This window comes from Cynocephalus volans, chromosome 11 (genome assembly GCF_027409185.1).
Source record: "Cynocephalus volans isolate mCynVol1 chromosome 11, mCynVol1.pri, whole genome shotgun sequence".
Lineage (NCBI taxonomy): Eukaryota > Metazoa > Chordata > Mammalia > Dermoptera > Cynocephalidae > Cynocephalus > Cynocephalus volans.
Window position 1 is genome coordinate 74,601,346 of NC_084470.1, and position 17,908 is coordinate 74,619,253.

The 17,908-nt window shown below is 43.7% G+C and overlaps 1 protein-coding gene across 9 annotated transcripts in view; it reads right to left on the reverse strand.

The window, feature by feature from the left end:
- Positions 1–11,751, reverse strand: part of MAGI1 (membrane associated guanylate kinase, WW and PDZ domain containing 1) — a 585,689-nt gene extending 573,938 nt beyond the window's left edge. For all 9 annotated transcript variants that reach the window (XM_063113324.1, XM_063113321.1, XM_063113319.1 and 6 more), the window contains exon 1: positions 10,832–11,751. In XM_063113324.1, the coding sequence (XP_062969394.1) occupies positions 10,832–11,144 (313 nt within the window). In that variant the 5' untranslated portion in view covers positions 11,145–11,751. The remainder of the gene's footprint in view (positions 1–10,831) is intronic.
- Between the last annotated feature and the right edge of the window lie 6,157 nt (positions 11,752–17,908).

Here is a 17,908-nt window from a genome sequence, read left to right on the forward strand (position 1 = left end):
AAAATCCTACCAAAACAACACGTATTGTACGGTCTCTTTTTCATAAGAAAAAGACATTCTCCCCAAAATCTACTAATATACATACGTATGTATGTCTAGATAAAAAGTGTTAAAAAATATATTTCTCTGGAGTGGGATTATGGGCAATGTAGATACACTTTCCTTCCATATTAGCATCTTATTTTTTTGGTGGCTGGCCAGTTCTGGGACCCAAACCCTTGACTTTGGTGTTATCAACACTGCATTGTAACCAACACATTAACATATTTCTGTATTATAAACATTGCTTAAATGAAGAAAAAAAAGTAATTTCACCAGGAGAAACAATCTATAGAAGCACAGACCAACGATGGATAGTGACTGACAGTCATACAAGGTCACAATACTAAGTCTTTAAAAGATGAGAAGCCAAAATTTAGATGCTTATACTTTTTTATTAAAAAAAAAAAAATACATACTCCAATACCAGAGAAAGTTATTTTTTAACAACTTTCAGTTTTGAATTCTTAACCAACTCACACAGACTTAAACAGGCTGATAGCTGGAGGAGGAAATGAACAAGCTCTCCCTATCAGATGTAAATTCTAATGCTTGGCCAAGAATCCAGGTGGTAAGATACTGACTCTATTTAAATCAGGCAAAACTGTGCCCTTCCATGGCCACATTATATTATCAACAGGGTCCATCAGTGCACACATCTGGCCAGAATAAAGGCCCTCAAAGACCTTCAACACAATTAATTCAATATTTCCTGTACAGTTCAAAACGCTACAACAACTGGCACACAACCATCTTAAATCATCACGGAACCGTCAGACATATGGCTAAGTATATTTAATATGCCTTAAAAATAAGACACGGATTTTCTATCCAACAAGATCTTAGGCAAGAATTTTTTTTTAATTAAAGAAATATGCCTACTCGTTACCCTCAAAAAGAATTCAATTCAACAGCTATTCTTGAGCATTTAGAGGGCAGAAATTACAAAGATGCCTAAAACAGGGACACTGCCTTCAAGAAACACATAATCCTGTATGGGAAACGCGAAGGCAAATCTACACGACAAGGCACTATTGTGACTCGAAATAATGATGGGAACAAGACATAGAGCACAGAGGAGGAAGGAATCAACAGCGCTGGTGAGACAGATCAGGAGGAACAGACGAAGGAGGCAAATAAGCAGAATTGCTTGAAAATATGTAACAGTACACTGTTTTCTGGCTGGTAAACACTTTGGGAATCCATTTTTTATTTCTAGGACTATCTTCAGTAGGGTTACCAGACATGCTATGCTGTCTGTGGCAGCAACAGGTCCAGCCTAAAACAGGTGCGTCCACATTGACCCCCACCGTATAAGGACATGGGGGCTACAGGGTTAGGACATTTCAAATATGGAAACCTAGGGTAAGAATTTCGGAACCAGGTTAGTGGACCGGGTGCCAGCATGAATAACTTGACCTCTCAAACTAATTTTCTCATGGCTAAAATGAGCATAAGATCATCTACCCAGGCAAACCTTAACCTGGCTCTCAGTGACATGTCAGGGGATCAATAATTCTTATGATTATCAGTTTACTGCCCCTAATTCAGATTTCCAGTGTCAAACATAAAGTTATGCCTTTAGGGCAGGGTTTTTCAACCTCAGCCTTATTGACATTTTGAGCTGGAAAATTCTCTGTTGTGAGAAATGTACTGTACATGTGGGACATTCAGCAGTATCTCTGGCCTCTACACCCCAATCCTTAATTGTGACAACAAAAAATGTCTCCAGAAGTTGCCAAATGTCCCCTGGGGGGCAAAATTATCCCCAGTTGAAAACTACTGATTTAGGGGAACTCACTGATGTGTCTCCATTTCTAGATTGAAAATGATCACAGGCTGGTACTATGAAGATACTCTGGTGAGCACTACTTATAAGCCAAGCAGAGTACTGAGTGTTTCATATCCATCATCTCATTTCATCCTCACAACCACCCTACGAGGTAGGTATTATTTCCATTTTCAACTGGAGAGTTGCTGTTCCTGAGAGGTCACCTTGCCCATGGTCTCTCAGCTGGAAAGTGTCAGAGCCTAGATTTGAACCCAGGCAGTCTGACTCCAAACCCTTACAACCAATAAGCATCACTGCCCTCCCCCCAGCCATTCCTGATGGGTGAGGCAATACATGGTACCAGGAAGATGAGAGGACCTCAGTGTCACATTCTCAAGGATCATTGCTGGTAATGGCCTGCCTCGGACACCCAAGAAAGAGGGAGAGAATCTGCCTCCCTCCATACTTCACCACAACGTGGGACACGAGGACAATCATTAGAATCAATTCGTGACAGTGACAATGTTAGAGAAGGTCAAGCAGCTCAGACCTCCACCAACTCATTCTGAGGTCTAGAGGCTTCCTTCCTGCTTGTCTAACTAATCCAGTCTCAGCCTTTTAAAAAGACAGCACCAAATCATTTGGAAAAAAAGAGTTTTTTCTAGACTTGAAAAGCTCTCCAGAGAACATGTACCACAATCTCCATCTCAAAAGATTCTTCTCCCCCAGGTGCTTTCAAACATTCAAACAATAACAGAAGTAAACATTTATTGAGTACTCACTATGTGGCAGGCCCTATGCCACACGGTTTACTTAAATCTCATTTTATTCCTCCATCAACCCTCAAAAAAAGTATCATTATTTACCCCCACTTTCAAGGGGGAAATCCTGGCTCAAAGAGGTGAAAAATTTTGCCCCAGGTCACCCCCAGCTAGTGTATGGAAAAGCCTGCCTTCTAACCCAAGCCAGCCTGGGTCCATAATCTGAATCTACAACACACCAATAAATTGGTATTTGTGGATTATTTTATGAGCAGCACTACAGTCCTGTTAACACTGTGCATCGCAATAATTTTGAAACATGGCTTATAATCAGGACATAATCGCTTTTTAATTGCACCAGCATGCCACTGTCCATAAAGAGAGCCTCACGTCTTGTCTCATAACAGACTAAAAGATTAGCCTTATTGTGGAAAACATAACTGTGGCCCATAAAGACACACACAAATGCCTCTGTCTGCAATAACGGTGGGGTTGATACCTTAGCCGTGAGAATGTTAATTCCCTTATGTAACTCATTCTCATGACACTGGAGATGGTAACAGAAAAGTCTATACACACAGCCGGAAAAACATCTCACGGTCTGAGGGTGAGAGAGTTTGCAGAGTTCTCTGACACACTCAGCACGGGGCTGCCCTAAACCTATAATCTGTCCCCCCACAGTGGTGACCTGCTCTTTAAATCACTTCTACTGGCCTCTTTGACGCCTCCATCTCACTTCTCCCTTCCCCTGCTGGTGCTTCCTGGAACGACCTCCCAAATAAACTATATGCATTCAAATCCTTATATCAGGCTGGCTTCTAGGCATTCGACAAGGATGTTGGGGGGGGCAGAAAGGATTGAAGGTGAATTGGGATCAGCGACTCAGCTAAGTAAGGGATGCTGTGCACAGACCTATCCTTCCATCAACGAGATCCTCGCAGTGACTCTAGTAGCCTCAAGTCTCCTGTTTGGATCAACCACCTGGAAACCCTTGTCACTGCCATTTTCCAAATCCACGTAACCCCTGAATCAGGACACTCAATTATTCTCAAGGTCAAGGATCTCCTCTATGCAGGTAACTAAAATTAGAAATATGAGTTAAATGTGACCTTATCTCTGACTCCAAGGAGACTCTAATGGATTCTTCCCTCCCCTTCTTGACAGGAAACCAAGGACCCAAGTGTTCTGACTTGTAAACCCATAATATTAAGATCAGTTGAAGGAGGCCAGCAATGCTCTTTATCTCCAAGAATACTCCTAGATCAATCATCTAAGCCCCATTTAGCCCCAGCCATAGACTATAAACGTTAAACTCTTATCAAGTTTAGTGTCATCCACCACAAATTATTTAAATTTTCAGAGACTTTCATATAACAGAATTTCAGAGACAACTGAGCTCAGGAGAGATTTATTCTAGCTCTAAATTTGACAGTGGACATTCAAATACCTGAGCAAGTGATGTACACTAGTTACTTGGGATACAGCAGGGAAACAAGGCAGACAACATCCCTGCCCTCCTGGGGCTTACAGTCTACAGGGTGAGACAAAAGAAGGGACTTACTTATTTTGACATGATCTACATACTACAGGGTAAAATAAAGCAGAGAACGGGAATAGGAAATGACAAGCAGCAGTGGGTTATGGTTTTAAATAATGTGATCAGAGGAGAACCTCACTGAGAAGGTGATGTTTGAAAAAGACTTCAAGTTGATGAGGGAGCACATCCGTCAGACGTTTAGGTGGGGACTCGCAGGCGATGGGAGGGGAGAGAAAAGTAACAGGACAGATCATGAGAGAAGTAATAGGACTTACAATGTCCTTGTAAGTCATTGTGAGGACTCCGGCTTTCACTCTGAGATGGGGACTATAGAAATGATTATAAATAATGGATTATCCCATTATTTAATTACTGAGCTACAAAAAAAAAAATACTACTTAATCATAAAAGACATTGTTCAAATTACATTTTCTAATTTTGCCACATACCCTCAGAAAAACTGACATCCAGAACACATTGGACCCTTTATAGGACTCTTTTGTAAGGCAGAAGTCAATATGATAGGCCCATCCTTGACATTCATGGGGTCAGCTGTGAAAATAGAACAGAATCACAAGAAATACTACATCGATGCTGACGTCTGTCAGAGTGCAGGATAGCAAAGCTCCAGTGTGTACTAGGGATTTTTTTCAAGGTTATAGATTTCACATATGAGCTGCATAAATACAGGAAGGAATGCAGTAACCTACTTTTTTAGGACATGAATGTCAGCCCTTAACGAATTTGACAGCCTTTATATTCAATGTACACAAAATCAGTATATCCTGTTACATGTATATACAAACTCAAGGAAAGGACCACTAACATCAGAGAGTGGTGTTTTGCATTAAATAACCATCGTTTATAAAGCAACATCCTTCATGTAAACCCTTGTGGTAAGGAGATGTCAGAATGTTTTCTCTTCTAAACCACTTAATTCCCCTCAGTGGATATCATCAATTCTGCCATCCGAAACTAGCTGGGTAATGAATGCCAACAAATGCACTGAGCCAACTGTCTGCCATTGCATCATAAGGTCAAGTTAATCTATTTTTAAATAACACAGCCAATGGCAAAGGGTGGCAACTGGAAACAACGGACAAGTTGGGCTGCCTGTCCCTGCATTAGTTTTTGTAAAAGCTGTGTAGTGTTCCACAGTGTAACCTAAAAATATCTCTCTGAGAGTGGTCTTTTGGCACCAAGAACAAAAACAGATTGATTTTTGAAAGTTTAAGTTTTAAAAAAAAGACATAAACACAAAGAACAATTTAAGAGAGAAAGAAAGAGAGGACTGAAATTGAACTGTTTTCTGTAGCAGAGATCCATTTTGCTGTTGGCTGGAAAAAAGTGTACACAAGAACAACGCTGCAAGAAAATGAAGGTAGAGTGTCATTCTTAGGGATGCTGACAACAGAGGAGGTCCCACGTCAACGGAACACAGAAAAACTCATCATCCTGCCTGCTGAACATCTGAAATTTCACAGATTCACTTGTTAAACTTCAGTTAGAGTCCAAAGGCAGAAATACTTGAGTATAATTCATTAAGCCTTGTCGGTCATTTATAGCCCAGTATAAATTATTAGACAAGAGAGTCAGCTGATTGGAAGAGCCAGTGATGAGAAAGTGAAGTATTAGGATCCTAAACGAGAAACAGTGAAAGATGAGTAGGGAGAAAAGGAGGAAAGATGTTGCAGATGGCCTAGTTACACTTATCTTCTGAAACAACGGAAAATTCATTCACGTATCCAACAAATTTTAATGAGCATCTATTATTTGCCAGGTATTTTTTCAGGCACTGGATAACAGAGGGGTAAATAAGAGAGATGAGCTTCTTCTTTTCATGATACTTACATTCCAGTGGTGGGGGGAGATGGATAATAAAGAAACAGAAGAAGATAATATAAGATTGTGACAAGGCTATGAAAACACAAAACAGGGTGCAGAGACAGCACCTGACCTGGGGAGCTATCTCACATGAGGTCAGTGGCGTGCTGGGGCTAGCTCATACTGGCTCTGGAGAACTGATTATACACATCTCTTCTGAACCCCAGCCGTGCTACAAATCAGGGTCTGCCTCAGACCAGAGCTGGTTGTTAGGCATTCATCAGCACACCACCAGATAAGGAGTTTAATGACGGTCTCTCTGAAGAGACATTAAGGAAAGGGGTCAATCTTGTAACCATCTGGGAAGAAAGAGGAAGCAAGAGTCTTGAGAAAGCAAAAAATACAAGGCATTGTGTTTTAAAAAGAGAACAGAATCATTGTTAGAGAGCATTTGTCATATATTCCAATTGGTTAAAATACACACGCAACATAAAACCAAAAAATGGTACAAAGAACTATATTCAACTGTATGTGGTCACAATTCCCTCATTATGGTGAGGGGAAGGGTCTTGTGGCGGGGTTTTGGTTTTTAAATTATGTCTTATTTATTGTCTCCATCTGCCAAAAAAAAAAAGATAGATGGACAGTTTCAGTTCTTGGGTAATTTGCAAATCCACAAAAATCACCTACAAAAATATGTAAGCATGACCTATAATATACCAGTTTGGAAACTACAAAAATACCATTTTAAACCTTTAGAGTCTGGGTTATTCATGGAAGCGCAGCATTTCACGAGTGCAAAGGACCTGAAGAGACACACCCACTTATTTTTGGCATGGAAAAATTTAGGCCCCAAAAGGGCGACTTGCCGGAGATGACAGCACTAGCTGGCAGAGCTTGCTCTGGAACCCACGTCACCTGCCTCATTTGATGTCATCTTCTCAATTTCAGTCCATACCCTAGGGCAGTGGTTCTCAACATTGAGCAAGCATCAGAATCACCTGAGGCCTTGTTAAAACACCCCATTGGAGCCACCCTCCAAAGATTCTGATTCAGTAAGGCTAGGGTGAGGCCCAAGAATTCGCATTTCTAACCAGTTCCCAGGTGATGCTAATGCCACTGGTCTGGGGACCCCACTTAGAGACTCACTGTCCCAGGAATTAGGAGCATGGGCTTTGGAATCAGACACAGCCAAGTTCCAGCTCTACTTGTAACAATTGTGGCACCACATTTAGAAAAGTTACCTGAATTCTCTGAGCCTCAGTTTCCAACCTCTGAGTCCAGTTGTGAGAACTGAAGAAGAGAATACCCAATAAGACCAGTCTTGTCAAGCAACTAGCATATTCTAAGGCAAAAGCTTAATAAACACTAACCACATCCTATACCAAAGTTTCCTTAATTACATTTTTCCCCACATACCCTAGCATGGCTAAAATTCAAAAGACAGACAAGATCAAAGATTGGCAAAGATGTGGAACAACAGGAACATTTATAGCAGCTTTATTCATAACAACCCAAAATGGTAATTCCAGATGCCTATCAACAAGCAAAAGGACAAACCTGTATATGTATAAAATGGAATACTACTCAATAAAGAAGAACCAAAGGAATGATACATGCAACAACATGAAATCTCCAAAACATTTTGTTGACTGAAAATAGCCAGACACAAAAAAGTGTATAGTGCATTTTTCTGTTTTTATGAAGTTCAAGAACAGAAAAAACTGATCTATGGTAAAATAAATCAAATAGCCTTTGCCTCTGGAGAGGGTGAAGGCAATTAACTGGAAAGGGACACGAGGAACATTTCTGGGGTGATGGAAATGTTCTGTATCTTGATTTGAGTGATGATAACATGAGCATATACATTTGTCAGAACTCATCAAATCATACACTTAAGATCTGTGCAGTTTACTATAGGTAAACAATACCTTAATATACATATATAATAACATAACATATACATACCTTAATATACATATATAATGACACATAATATAATATACATATATAATGACACATAACATAATATACATATATAAAAACACATTACTTATATATAATTTTTTAGGCATTTTGTGACAAAGGAAGGTCTTCTCCATTTAAAATTAACCAAGTCCAATCCAGTAGGTCCATTTAGTTTGGTTCCTTCACAAACCAGTCTTGCTTCATAGGACAGTATTTGCTACAAACTATTCTGGTCCATGTGTCTTTCAAGGGAACTGCTATGAAATAGAAACAGCAGAATCTTCTCCCACAAGAAGACCATGACACTTTCATACAGACAGTACCTGGAGTGACCAGTATCCCTGGGATTGGCTAACTGGGGGTGCAGATAACACAAGAGTAACATTTTTCTTTACCATATACCAAATATGAGTCTACATAACATGATTAAGACACAGTAATGAAGACAGTAAGAGCAATTCTGTCATGTAATTTAAATCATGTTCGCAATATGAAAGACGGAATAGAAGATTGGTGATATGGTTTCTAGGGCCATCTTCACTGGTAATGAAGACATCAGAAGAGCTAACTGTGCCCATGTAATTATTACATGAAATAACTTTCACACTGCAGTGGGTTCCATGCCATTCAAATTCCCCAATCAGCATCTTTTTTCTATCCCATTGCAAGTAGATTCACATACACACACACACTCACCCCCGCTATGAACATTCCTGTGCACACAGAACAGTCCTGTGTGAAAGGAATTAACACAGCTTCCTTCAAATCCAGAGGTGTCTGATTCCAAACCCATTTGATTATCTCACCAACCCTTCCTAAGAGGCAACCCTAAAACGATGCCTCCCGGCTGTTGGAGCACAAGCAGCATCTTGCACACTGCAAACAAGCCCCCAGTGAGAACCCATTAGACACCACTAGAAACCCACTAGGTGGAGATGTACTCCTGTACTCCTGTCTGTCCTTCCTCTGCCCTTTCTCCAAAATGGCCCTGAACTGAGACCTGCAGCCGCTGTCTCATTTTCTCTGTAATTCTATCACGTCATAATAATCCAGGTAACTGGCATTAAATTCATAATCCACGTTTCTGACATTAAAATCTAGTCTTAGAAATAAATAACCACTTAAACTCAATTCAAACATAATAATAGCCAATCTTTATTGAACACTTACTATGTACCACCACTATTCTGCTCACTTTCCCATATTAGCTTATGTAATACCCACAAGAAAACCAGCTTACAGACAAAGACACATCGGCAGGCCTCCAGGCCAGGCAAGGTGCTGGACTGACCTCAAGCAAAGCCTGGGGAGATGTGCACTGTGCAAGGCAGTCTCGCTCTCCAATGAACATACCATGCTGCATGGAAATGAGACCCTAACTCAGAGTTCAGAGTAAGCAAAAAAAAAACAAACAAAAAAAACAACAAAAAAAACACCTATACACTGAGGGGGCCCAGAGGAGGAAGGATTTGTTCATCCTGGCAGGATGCTGGAGGGCTTCTTGGAGGTGTCCAAGTGGAGGATAAGGACATAAACAGAAGGAGATTTCCCTAGCTAAGTGTCGGCCTCTCAGCTCCCAAAGCTCCCAAAGTCCAGGCTACTCCCCTTGCCCCCCGCCTCCTCTGTTTCTTCTGGAATATGACTGTTTCCAAGAGAGGACCAACTCAGCCCAGCCCTCCCTTACTTTGACACATTCGTCCAGCTACTGCCTGTCCTTATGGAAACAGATGGGAACTTAACTTTGCCACCTTCTTTGGTGTTTCATGGTGGAGAATATGCATCATGGCACTTGGTTGCATAAGAGGTCTTTAATCATTCTCCGTTGGGCAGATATAGGGACAGCCTCTTGCCTGCACCAAACTGAGATGGAAGGGACCCTACCACCACCACCAGCCATCAAATGCATTCTTAAGAGGCCAGCCTTCCTCTACAGACTTCTGAGAGAGGAATTTGCTTGCACTCTCCCTTCTCAAATCAGACCCTCCAGGCCCTAAGGGGTTAAAAAAACAAAAACAAAACCCCTTCCTCCTCAGTGCTTAAGACTGAAGCAAGGGCTCAAATCCTCACTTTTGGTAGCTGTGTGATCTTGGGCAAGTCACTTAACCAATGTCAGTCCCGGTTTACTCATCTGTAATGTGGGGTTTATAAGAACAACTCTATTTTAGAACTGTTGTGAATCAGAATCATTTTACACAGAGCCCGGCACGTAGTAAACTAACAGTGAATTATAGCTATTATTAATATCACCAATAATGATGGTGGTGGTGGTGGTGGCGGGGGCGGCGGCAGACTAAACTTGAACTTGATTAGCGCAAAGAGCGAAACACCCCCTCCCCCCACCGTGGCTGGGTCACACGACGGAGACACATGCGTCATCCAGCTGTGGGGTGAATGCAGGCTGTTGAGGCGGCAGGCTTAGGAACCGCCAGGCGGTCATGCCCCAGCCCACCTGGAGGGGTTGCGAGGTGAAGCCGATTTTCTGATGGAGGAAGTCCAATAAACCGTAGACCCTCGCCTTCTGGATACCCACTCGCCAGGTCTGGAAACTAGTGGCAAAAGAACGTCAGCAGCTGCGCCTGCTGCGTCCCTCCCCCAAGGAGACCGGAGAGCGTCCACCTTTGCCCCTGCCTCAGGTCCCCAACACTCCCCTAGGCGCAGGAGAGGCTGCGCTGCACTTGGGTGGCTGAGATAGCATGTTGGCAAACCAGGCCTGGGAAACATCTCCCGCTTCCCTGCGCAAGCCCAGCCCCCTCTTCCAAACGCAGGTGGGCAAACAACCCACAACCTCGAAACAACTTCGCGTATTTCACCACCACAAGGCGCCCGGCCTCAACTTCTCTTTGCTGCGCTCCAACGAGGAAAGCGGGAAACCGAGGTTAGGGGGGCGACCCACAGGCCACCCCCCTTTTCTGGGGGCGCCCCCCGTCTTACCTTGTCTGACGGCTTTGAAGGTGACGGCCTCCTTGCAGCTGTCGATGACTCCCAGCACGTCATAGCGGGGCAAGCCGGACACCCGGATCCCCTGCACCTCGAGAAGCAGCTCCCCCTCGCCCAGCCTCGGGCCCTCGCCGCCGCCGGGAAGCCCCGCCGCCTCGGCCGCAGCCACCGCTCCGACATATGGAAACTCCCCATTCTCCGCGCCCCCCAGCACCGTCACCCCCAGCTCGCCCTGGGGTCCCCGCTTCACGGTGCACTCGTGAACCCTGCTAGTCCAGTGATTCTTCTTCTGGATCACTTTCGACATGATGTTACCGCGTCTTCCAAAAAAATAAGAATAAAATGAGAGACAGGTGCCCCCCGCAGCACAAGCCCCCAAGCCTCCGCAGGTTCATGGGAGAAACATCTCTCCCCAAATAACAAAACACGAGAGGGAAACTTGGCAGCGTCGCTCCCCTGCACGCACTCGCGCACTCAAGCCATCATAAAACAAACTTTCCGGGCTTGCCCGCGAGCCCTGCACAGGCGCCCGCGAGCTTTGTTTGCATTCCGGTGCCTCTCGGTCCACGTTCCGGCGCCCGACCGCGCTCTCTCGGACCAGAGTCCACTCTGCGCCGCTGGGCTTATTCTTTTTTTTTTTTTTTTCTTTTTCCTTCCTTGCTTTCTTTCTTGCCTTTCAGAAATGCGGTGTCTCCTCTTTGCCTCCCGCCTGGCTCGCCTCTTCTCGCTGGCGGGCTGTTCTGAGGACGAGGGAAGCCCTTCCAGCCAGTTGCTGGGCGCCCTGGAGACGCGGTTGCGGGGCGGGGGTGGAGGGGGACAGGAGGGAAGTGCCCGCGGCCCCTTTAAGGAGATACAAAGGCTCGGCTTGTTTTGTTACAGTTCATTCTATTCCGCGCCGCGGAGCGCAGCGGCCGGCGAGAGGAGACGCGCGCGCATGCGCCCCGCGGCCGCCGGCCGGCCCGCCCGTCCCACCCCTCCTCCCCGAAGGGAGAGATTCCAACGTGCTTCCCGTTGGGTCCTAAAACCGATCCTCCAGGCGAGTCCAATTTACCCCTCTTCCTACACCCCTCTAATTCCTCCTCCTTTCCTTTCTGTGCCCTCGACTAAGCAAACCCCCCAAGGGGTAGGAAGACGCGAACGTGTTTTATTCCAACTGTTTGCAACTTTTGAATCGTGGGCCATCTGGCTTTGGCATTTTCAAACCATTTCAAACAGGTGGGGGTTGGGGAGGCGCTCACACTCACGCACACACGCACGCACTCGCGCCGGCCCTAAGCCTCCTACCCGCCCTCGGCCAGTGGCTGGCCACGCTGTCGGTCACCCGGCCCAGCCCGTCTGCCTCGCCCCGCCGCACTGCCCTCTAACCCCCTGAGACCGACCTGCCCCCCGCCCGCCCTGCGCCGGCGGGTTCGGGCCCTGGTGCCGGGTCTGCCGGTGTCCTTACAACCCAGGGGAGGAAGATGGTGGGGTCCCCGAGCCCCCCCCCAGCAGGGATCCCTGTGAGCATCGCACGCGCCCACACTCACGTAGGCCCGCACCCTTAAACTTTGGGGCCAACTTTTTAGGACACGGGGAGAGAACTACAGGCGAGGAAGAGAAGCCTACGGGCTAGTGCTGGTCAGGTCTTCCACCTAAGAGATCTGTCTAGCTTTTTAACTGTCCTTCCGCAAAGACTGCGAGAGCCAGTCCTTTGCCCCAGGCTCAAGTTCCTGGCGGGGCCGGGAATCTTCGGACCCGCTCCCGGGCCAGGAGATAAGGATCACCACCGTCCGTAGGACGTGCACCCGCGTCCTGACGCCCGCGGGGGCCTGCGAGGCGGCCACCTCTCAAAATTCGCCGCCCGGGGTCGCTGCCGCCTCCGGCGCTGCTCCAGGGCGGGGTCAGAGTGAGCGAGGGGTCCTGGCGAGGTTGCGGACAGAAAGAGTACCCTTCCCCCGGGAAGGTCGCCCTCCCCAGTTCTCTCCCCGTCGGCCTGCGCGGCATCTCCAAGCAGTCTCTTCTCCTCTTTAGTGATTTATAACTTGTTTGTTCATCTTTGGTCACAGGAAAGATTCCAAGAAATAGGGGAGGTGAGCTGCAACTCAGAAAGGATGGGATGCCACAGAGGTCGGAGTTGAGAGCTGGGCGCGGGGTTTCCATCCCATCGCTCCACGGTTAAATGGGTGTAACAACACCCCACAGGGTTCTCGGAAGAACACTTGTAAAGTGCTCCGTTTGCAAAGTGGCATACAATAAAACCTCCTTGTGTTATTATGATGGTAGTATCAGTACGTGGAAAGGGATTAGGAAATCATTTGGGGTTTCAGGTTCAGTGATGATAATTCATCACTTCCTTAATTCATCACCTCCTTTCTAGAACTTAAAAAATACAAGCATACATTTAAATATGCTTTTAAAGCACTGTTTGTAGCACGCTTCTCCCCCCACCCCACCCCCTGGACCGGCCAGTATGGGGAACCCAACCCGTGACCTCGGTGTTTTAAGGCGGCGCTCTATGTACCATGCTAGTCTAAGCTAGTAAAATTCAGGGGAGGATGTTGATGCTTCTCTTTGGGGCTATGCAGAACTGAAAATCCCACTGCTTTGTAGTGTTTTGAAAGGAGGTGACCAATTTTCCATGACTCTTCTTAGTGAAGAGAACTTTTTCTCCATCCTCTTTTCAGAACCAATCTGTTTGTCTCAACGCTGACTGGGTCAGAATGAATGGGTACTTCAAAATGTAGATTCCCAAGCCCAAACACAGACCCAACTAATCAGAATCTAAGGAAGGGCTCTATCATCTAATCTTTCAACTGACCAGCTAGGTTAGTTGGTTAGAGTGCCTATAATAAGGTCCAGAGTTGGATTCACATCTCTCTGTAGAGAATAAGCTCCACAGGGCAGACATCGACAGTTTGGTTTACTGATCTATTCCCAGTTCCTAGAACAGTTCCTGGTAGTTAGTAAATGCTCAAATATTTGTCAAATGAATCTTCGCACAAAAATGTACATTTTTGCATACCATGTTAGAGGGAAGTCACAGATTCCCCTACAATCACTAGTAAGTTTGACCTTGTATGCTTCCCCTCTTTGTTACTCTGTATTTCCAGTAAAGTCTGATTGTTTGTCAAGAATTTCCTTACCTACCTAGAATTAGTGGTCCTCTATCTCATCATTTGACTCTCAAGGTGGGGCGGGGGGGGGGGGGGGTCCAAGGGATGGGCGAGACCAGGTGTTTCGTGATTTCTGCCACTGCAGCAACAACCACCCCTTCCAGGATTCCAGGTGTTCCTGCAGTAGCTGAAAAGGGGAAAGGACTTAGAATTTATCACACTTCAGATTTGGTTTTGTTTTTTTAAAGGGTGGGCTGAAAGAACAACTTCAAAGACAATGTTAGTTATAACTATTGTAAAGAGAATATATAGAATGAACATTCAAAAAAACCAAATTTGTAAGACATCATTTGAACTACCAAGGGTATTTACGTGGAAGACAGGAAGGGAAACTAAGTTTTTCTGTTAGGAGTGAGAAAATATGCCACCTTTAGGGAAAACTTGGCCTAATTGCCAAACCATTTTTGAACAGGTAGAGTCAGGTTATGATGTTTGCATACACTCAGGTTTTAGAAGTGGAAAAAGCCCAAGAGAAAAAGGAGTACCTGAAGGTATAGAGGGCAATATGGAGAGAGGAATAGAGAGATGTATAATAATACAGAAAAATAAAGGAAATAATTTGAACCTTCAAAACAGCCAAGGCTGCCAATTTCCAGGCATTAGTTTGGAATGTTCTCTCTGACCCTTCCCTTCTACTCTGTTTCACCTGTATCCCAGGCTGGAAGCAACTTCAGGGCAGAAATCATTTCTCTTCTATCCACCTTTGAATCCTCAGTACTGAAACTCATGCCTTGCGTGGAGTGCGCACCATACCTACTTGTTGAATAAATACGTGAATGAATGGATGATGTGTGACGTTAAATTGTATATTATGTGACCTTTGACCCAAAGCCAATTTAGATTTGGTTGCTAAAACCAAGGTCTTTATAGATTGTTTTCTTCAAAGAGTTTATAGTTACCTCATTTTGAAGTAGATTTTTCTTCAATAGATGGAAAGTGGGACCCTAGCATTTTGGCGTCTCTCACTTATGCTATGAATTTAGCAATACATTCTGATGGAGGAAATAATGCCATCAAACACCTAACTTTGGGGCTTATGCCAGGATAGTTTTGTGTGTTATTTTATGTAATCATCATAACAACCATGTGAGGTAGGAATTACCAGGAAGACATTGATTTTACAGTTGAGGAAAGAGAAGCTAAGGAAGTGAAGAAACTTGCTCAAGAGCTTAGAAGTAACAAAGCCAAGGTATGAACCCAGAGGCATGACCCAAAGTCCGTGCTCAGAACCACTGCACTATGTGGCGATTTAGCATATTTGGGTCACAGCATTTTTTTGACTCTCGAACCTGCCAAATAGTCTGAGGAAACAAGAGAAACCCCAAAATTTGTCATAAGTATCTCTCCTAACATTTCCCAAATGGTTCCACTAAATAAAATACTGAATATCTCAAATTAACATATCATCCTGCATAATTCCACTGAAAATATACCTAATGATATTGCTAACTTCCTTGAAAACAAGTAATTCACATTTTCTTGAGAACAGACATTTGTACATATATCTCTTTTATTCCATTTCCCACCAAACTCTGTAAAACTATGGTAATTTGAACATGGTAGATGTTTAAATAATACAGGGTTTTACTATTGAAGGTGTTTACTCCCTGATATTTCTTCTTTTTCCAGTATTGTATGTCTTTGTCAATTTACTGCACCAAAACAGAACCGAATGGGAGAGGAGGAAAATACACATTGAAACCAAGGGTGGAATGGCCATATTTTAATAAATACCCTAGTAATATGTTTTTACAGGACAATTTTAAAAATAGATGAGTAAAAAGGCAGCATTAAGTCATCACAATCTTATGACCACGAGTTAACCACTTTCTATATTTGGATGAATTTCCTCCTGGACTTTTGCCAATACAAATACAAACACATTCTACCCTGTTAAGTTCACTCTCCCTTTTTCCATTTGGGATTTATAGTTAATTTGTGGAATGAAGGAACCCTTTTTATCCTTTTTCACTTACCAATATATCACCAATTTTCTATGTGTAAACATGGACCTACCTTTATCACTTCCGATAACTGAATAATATTCCATTCTTTGAATACTCTAAAATGTATTTAGCCAATGCCCTGTTAATGATCATTTAGGGTTCTGAATGTAGTTGAAACAACAATTTGTATTAGGATGTTTTTGGTTGCCAGTAACAGAAACTCAGTTTAACTACCCTAAGCAAAAAAGGAAATGTATTTCACCATACAACTGGCAAGACTGAAACTATTTTTCAGTCTGAATGAAGAGGTTCAAGCGACACCCTCAGCATTCTCTCTCTCCATCTCTTGGTTCTGCTTTCCTCTGTTGTCCTCGCTGTCTCCTACTGAATACAGATTGGCCTTCTCCAGCCAGCCAACAAATACAGCTACCAGCAGCATACATAGTCCAGGTTTAGCAGTCCCAGCAGAAAGGAGATTTTCACTAACAGGAGGGAAAAGCAATCAGTCTCTAATAAAGCAATTTCAATTGCTGAGAGTAGAGGTAGACTCTGCCTACTTTCTGGTGGCTTTGACAATGAACACAAGTGAGTCAAAAGCATCATCAGCTGCCTGATCAAACCTGGCAGTGTGTGGACTTAGGACTACGTGGATAAACATCATCATCAAGGTGGGTTGCTCTGTACACTCTTATCATGGTCGCCTTTTCTGCAGTTACCTAAAAGTTCCAAGAATTCTAATGTAGTGGGAATTTGATTTCAATCAAAGCTGCAGTGGTTGACCCATATTTTTGCAGATATTTTGAAGATATTTAGAAGCTGGCAACAGTGCAGGATTGAATCCTTTACAATGGAAGCCAGTCAAGTATTATACTTGTTTAATACAGATGGCTTGTTAAACTACATAACATAGATTTCGAATGTTCTAAAATGAGTCTTGAGTTTCTCTGAGACTAAGCTGAAAAAGAGAATTAAATATTCCAAGACGGCACATGACAGTTGGTAGATTGTTTTCATCATTCATTTATTCATTCAACAGATATTGATTAAATACTTATTTTGTCAATTCCTAGTAGGAATTGATGGTATAGAATTAAAAGACAACACTTTCACGCTTTTTTTTTTCTTCTCGCAGAAGCCTCCTAAGTAGGAGTACCTCCTAACTTGGTACTCGGACAAGAAAAAAAACCTAGTGTTTGATAAGTTCATGACAGGGAAACCCAGGGTGATCCTGGAAAACATCTCATTAGGGAGAATTGTAATTTGTAAACATGGCTTCAGAAACTAACGGTGCCATTATTAGGGGAATTTCTTGCCTCCTTCCCTCTAATTTATTTTAACAGTATTTTAAGAAGTGAAAGATGACGTCCAGTTTTGTGATTACATCATGGTACTCAAAGGTGTGTTTATGGAAGCATTCATAGAGTTCTCAGGTGGTTAAAGTCACTCACAGTGTGAATATAAGGTTCCATTAAGCACAACCCTGTCCTGCCACAAAGCTGATCCAGCGAACTCTAGGTGGGGTTCTGGAAATAGACTCAGGATAATGAAGCAATCTGGAGTCTGAGCAACCGTGCTCCTTGAACTGTGCCATCTTTTGAAAATTGTTCCCCACCAAATCTTGTAGCCAGATGAATGAGGACTCAAAAAATGTATTATTCACTTTCCAGATAGAGTACGTTCCTAGAATTTTAAACTCATTTTTATGGATTGTTGCCCAGGTGAGGGGAGTCTTAGCCAAATCCAGAATGGTTATGAGCAACATCCCCTAGGGAGTCAGTTCCCCAATTCCGCGTCTTTGCATCCTCAACATTCCTTACACTCCTGGCTCAGAAATTCAGCCTGCCCAAGTTTGAGTACCCCAAGGATTTTAGATGCATCAGAGAACTGCTGAATTAAGCTAAGTGTTGGAAGATACTACAGTTTTAATTATTATGTTATCCCTCTGCTTTAGTGAATGCACAAGCTGGCATGTG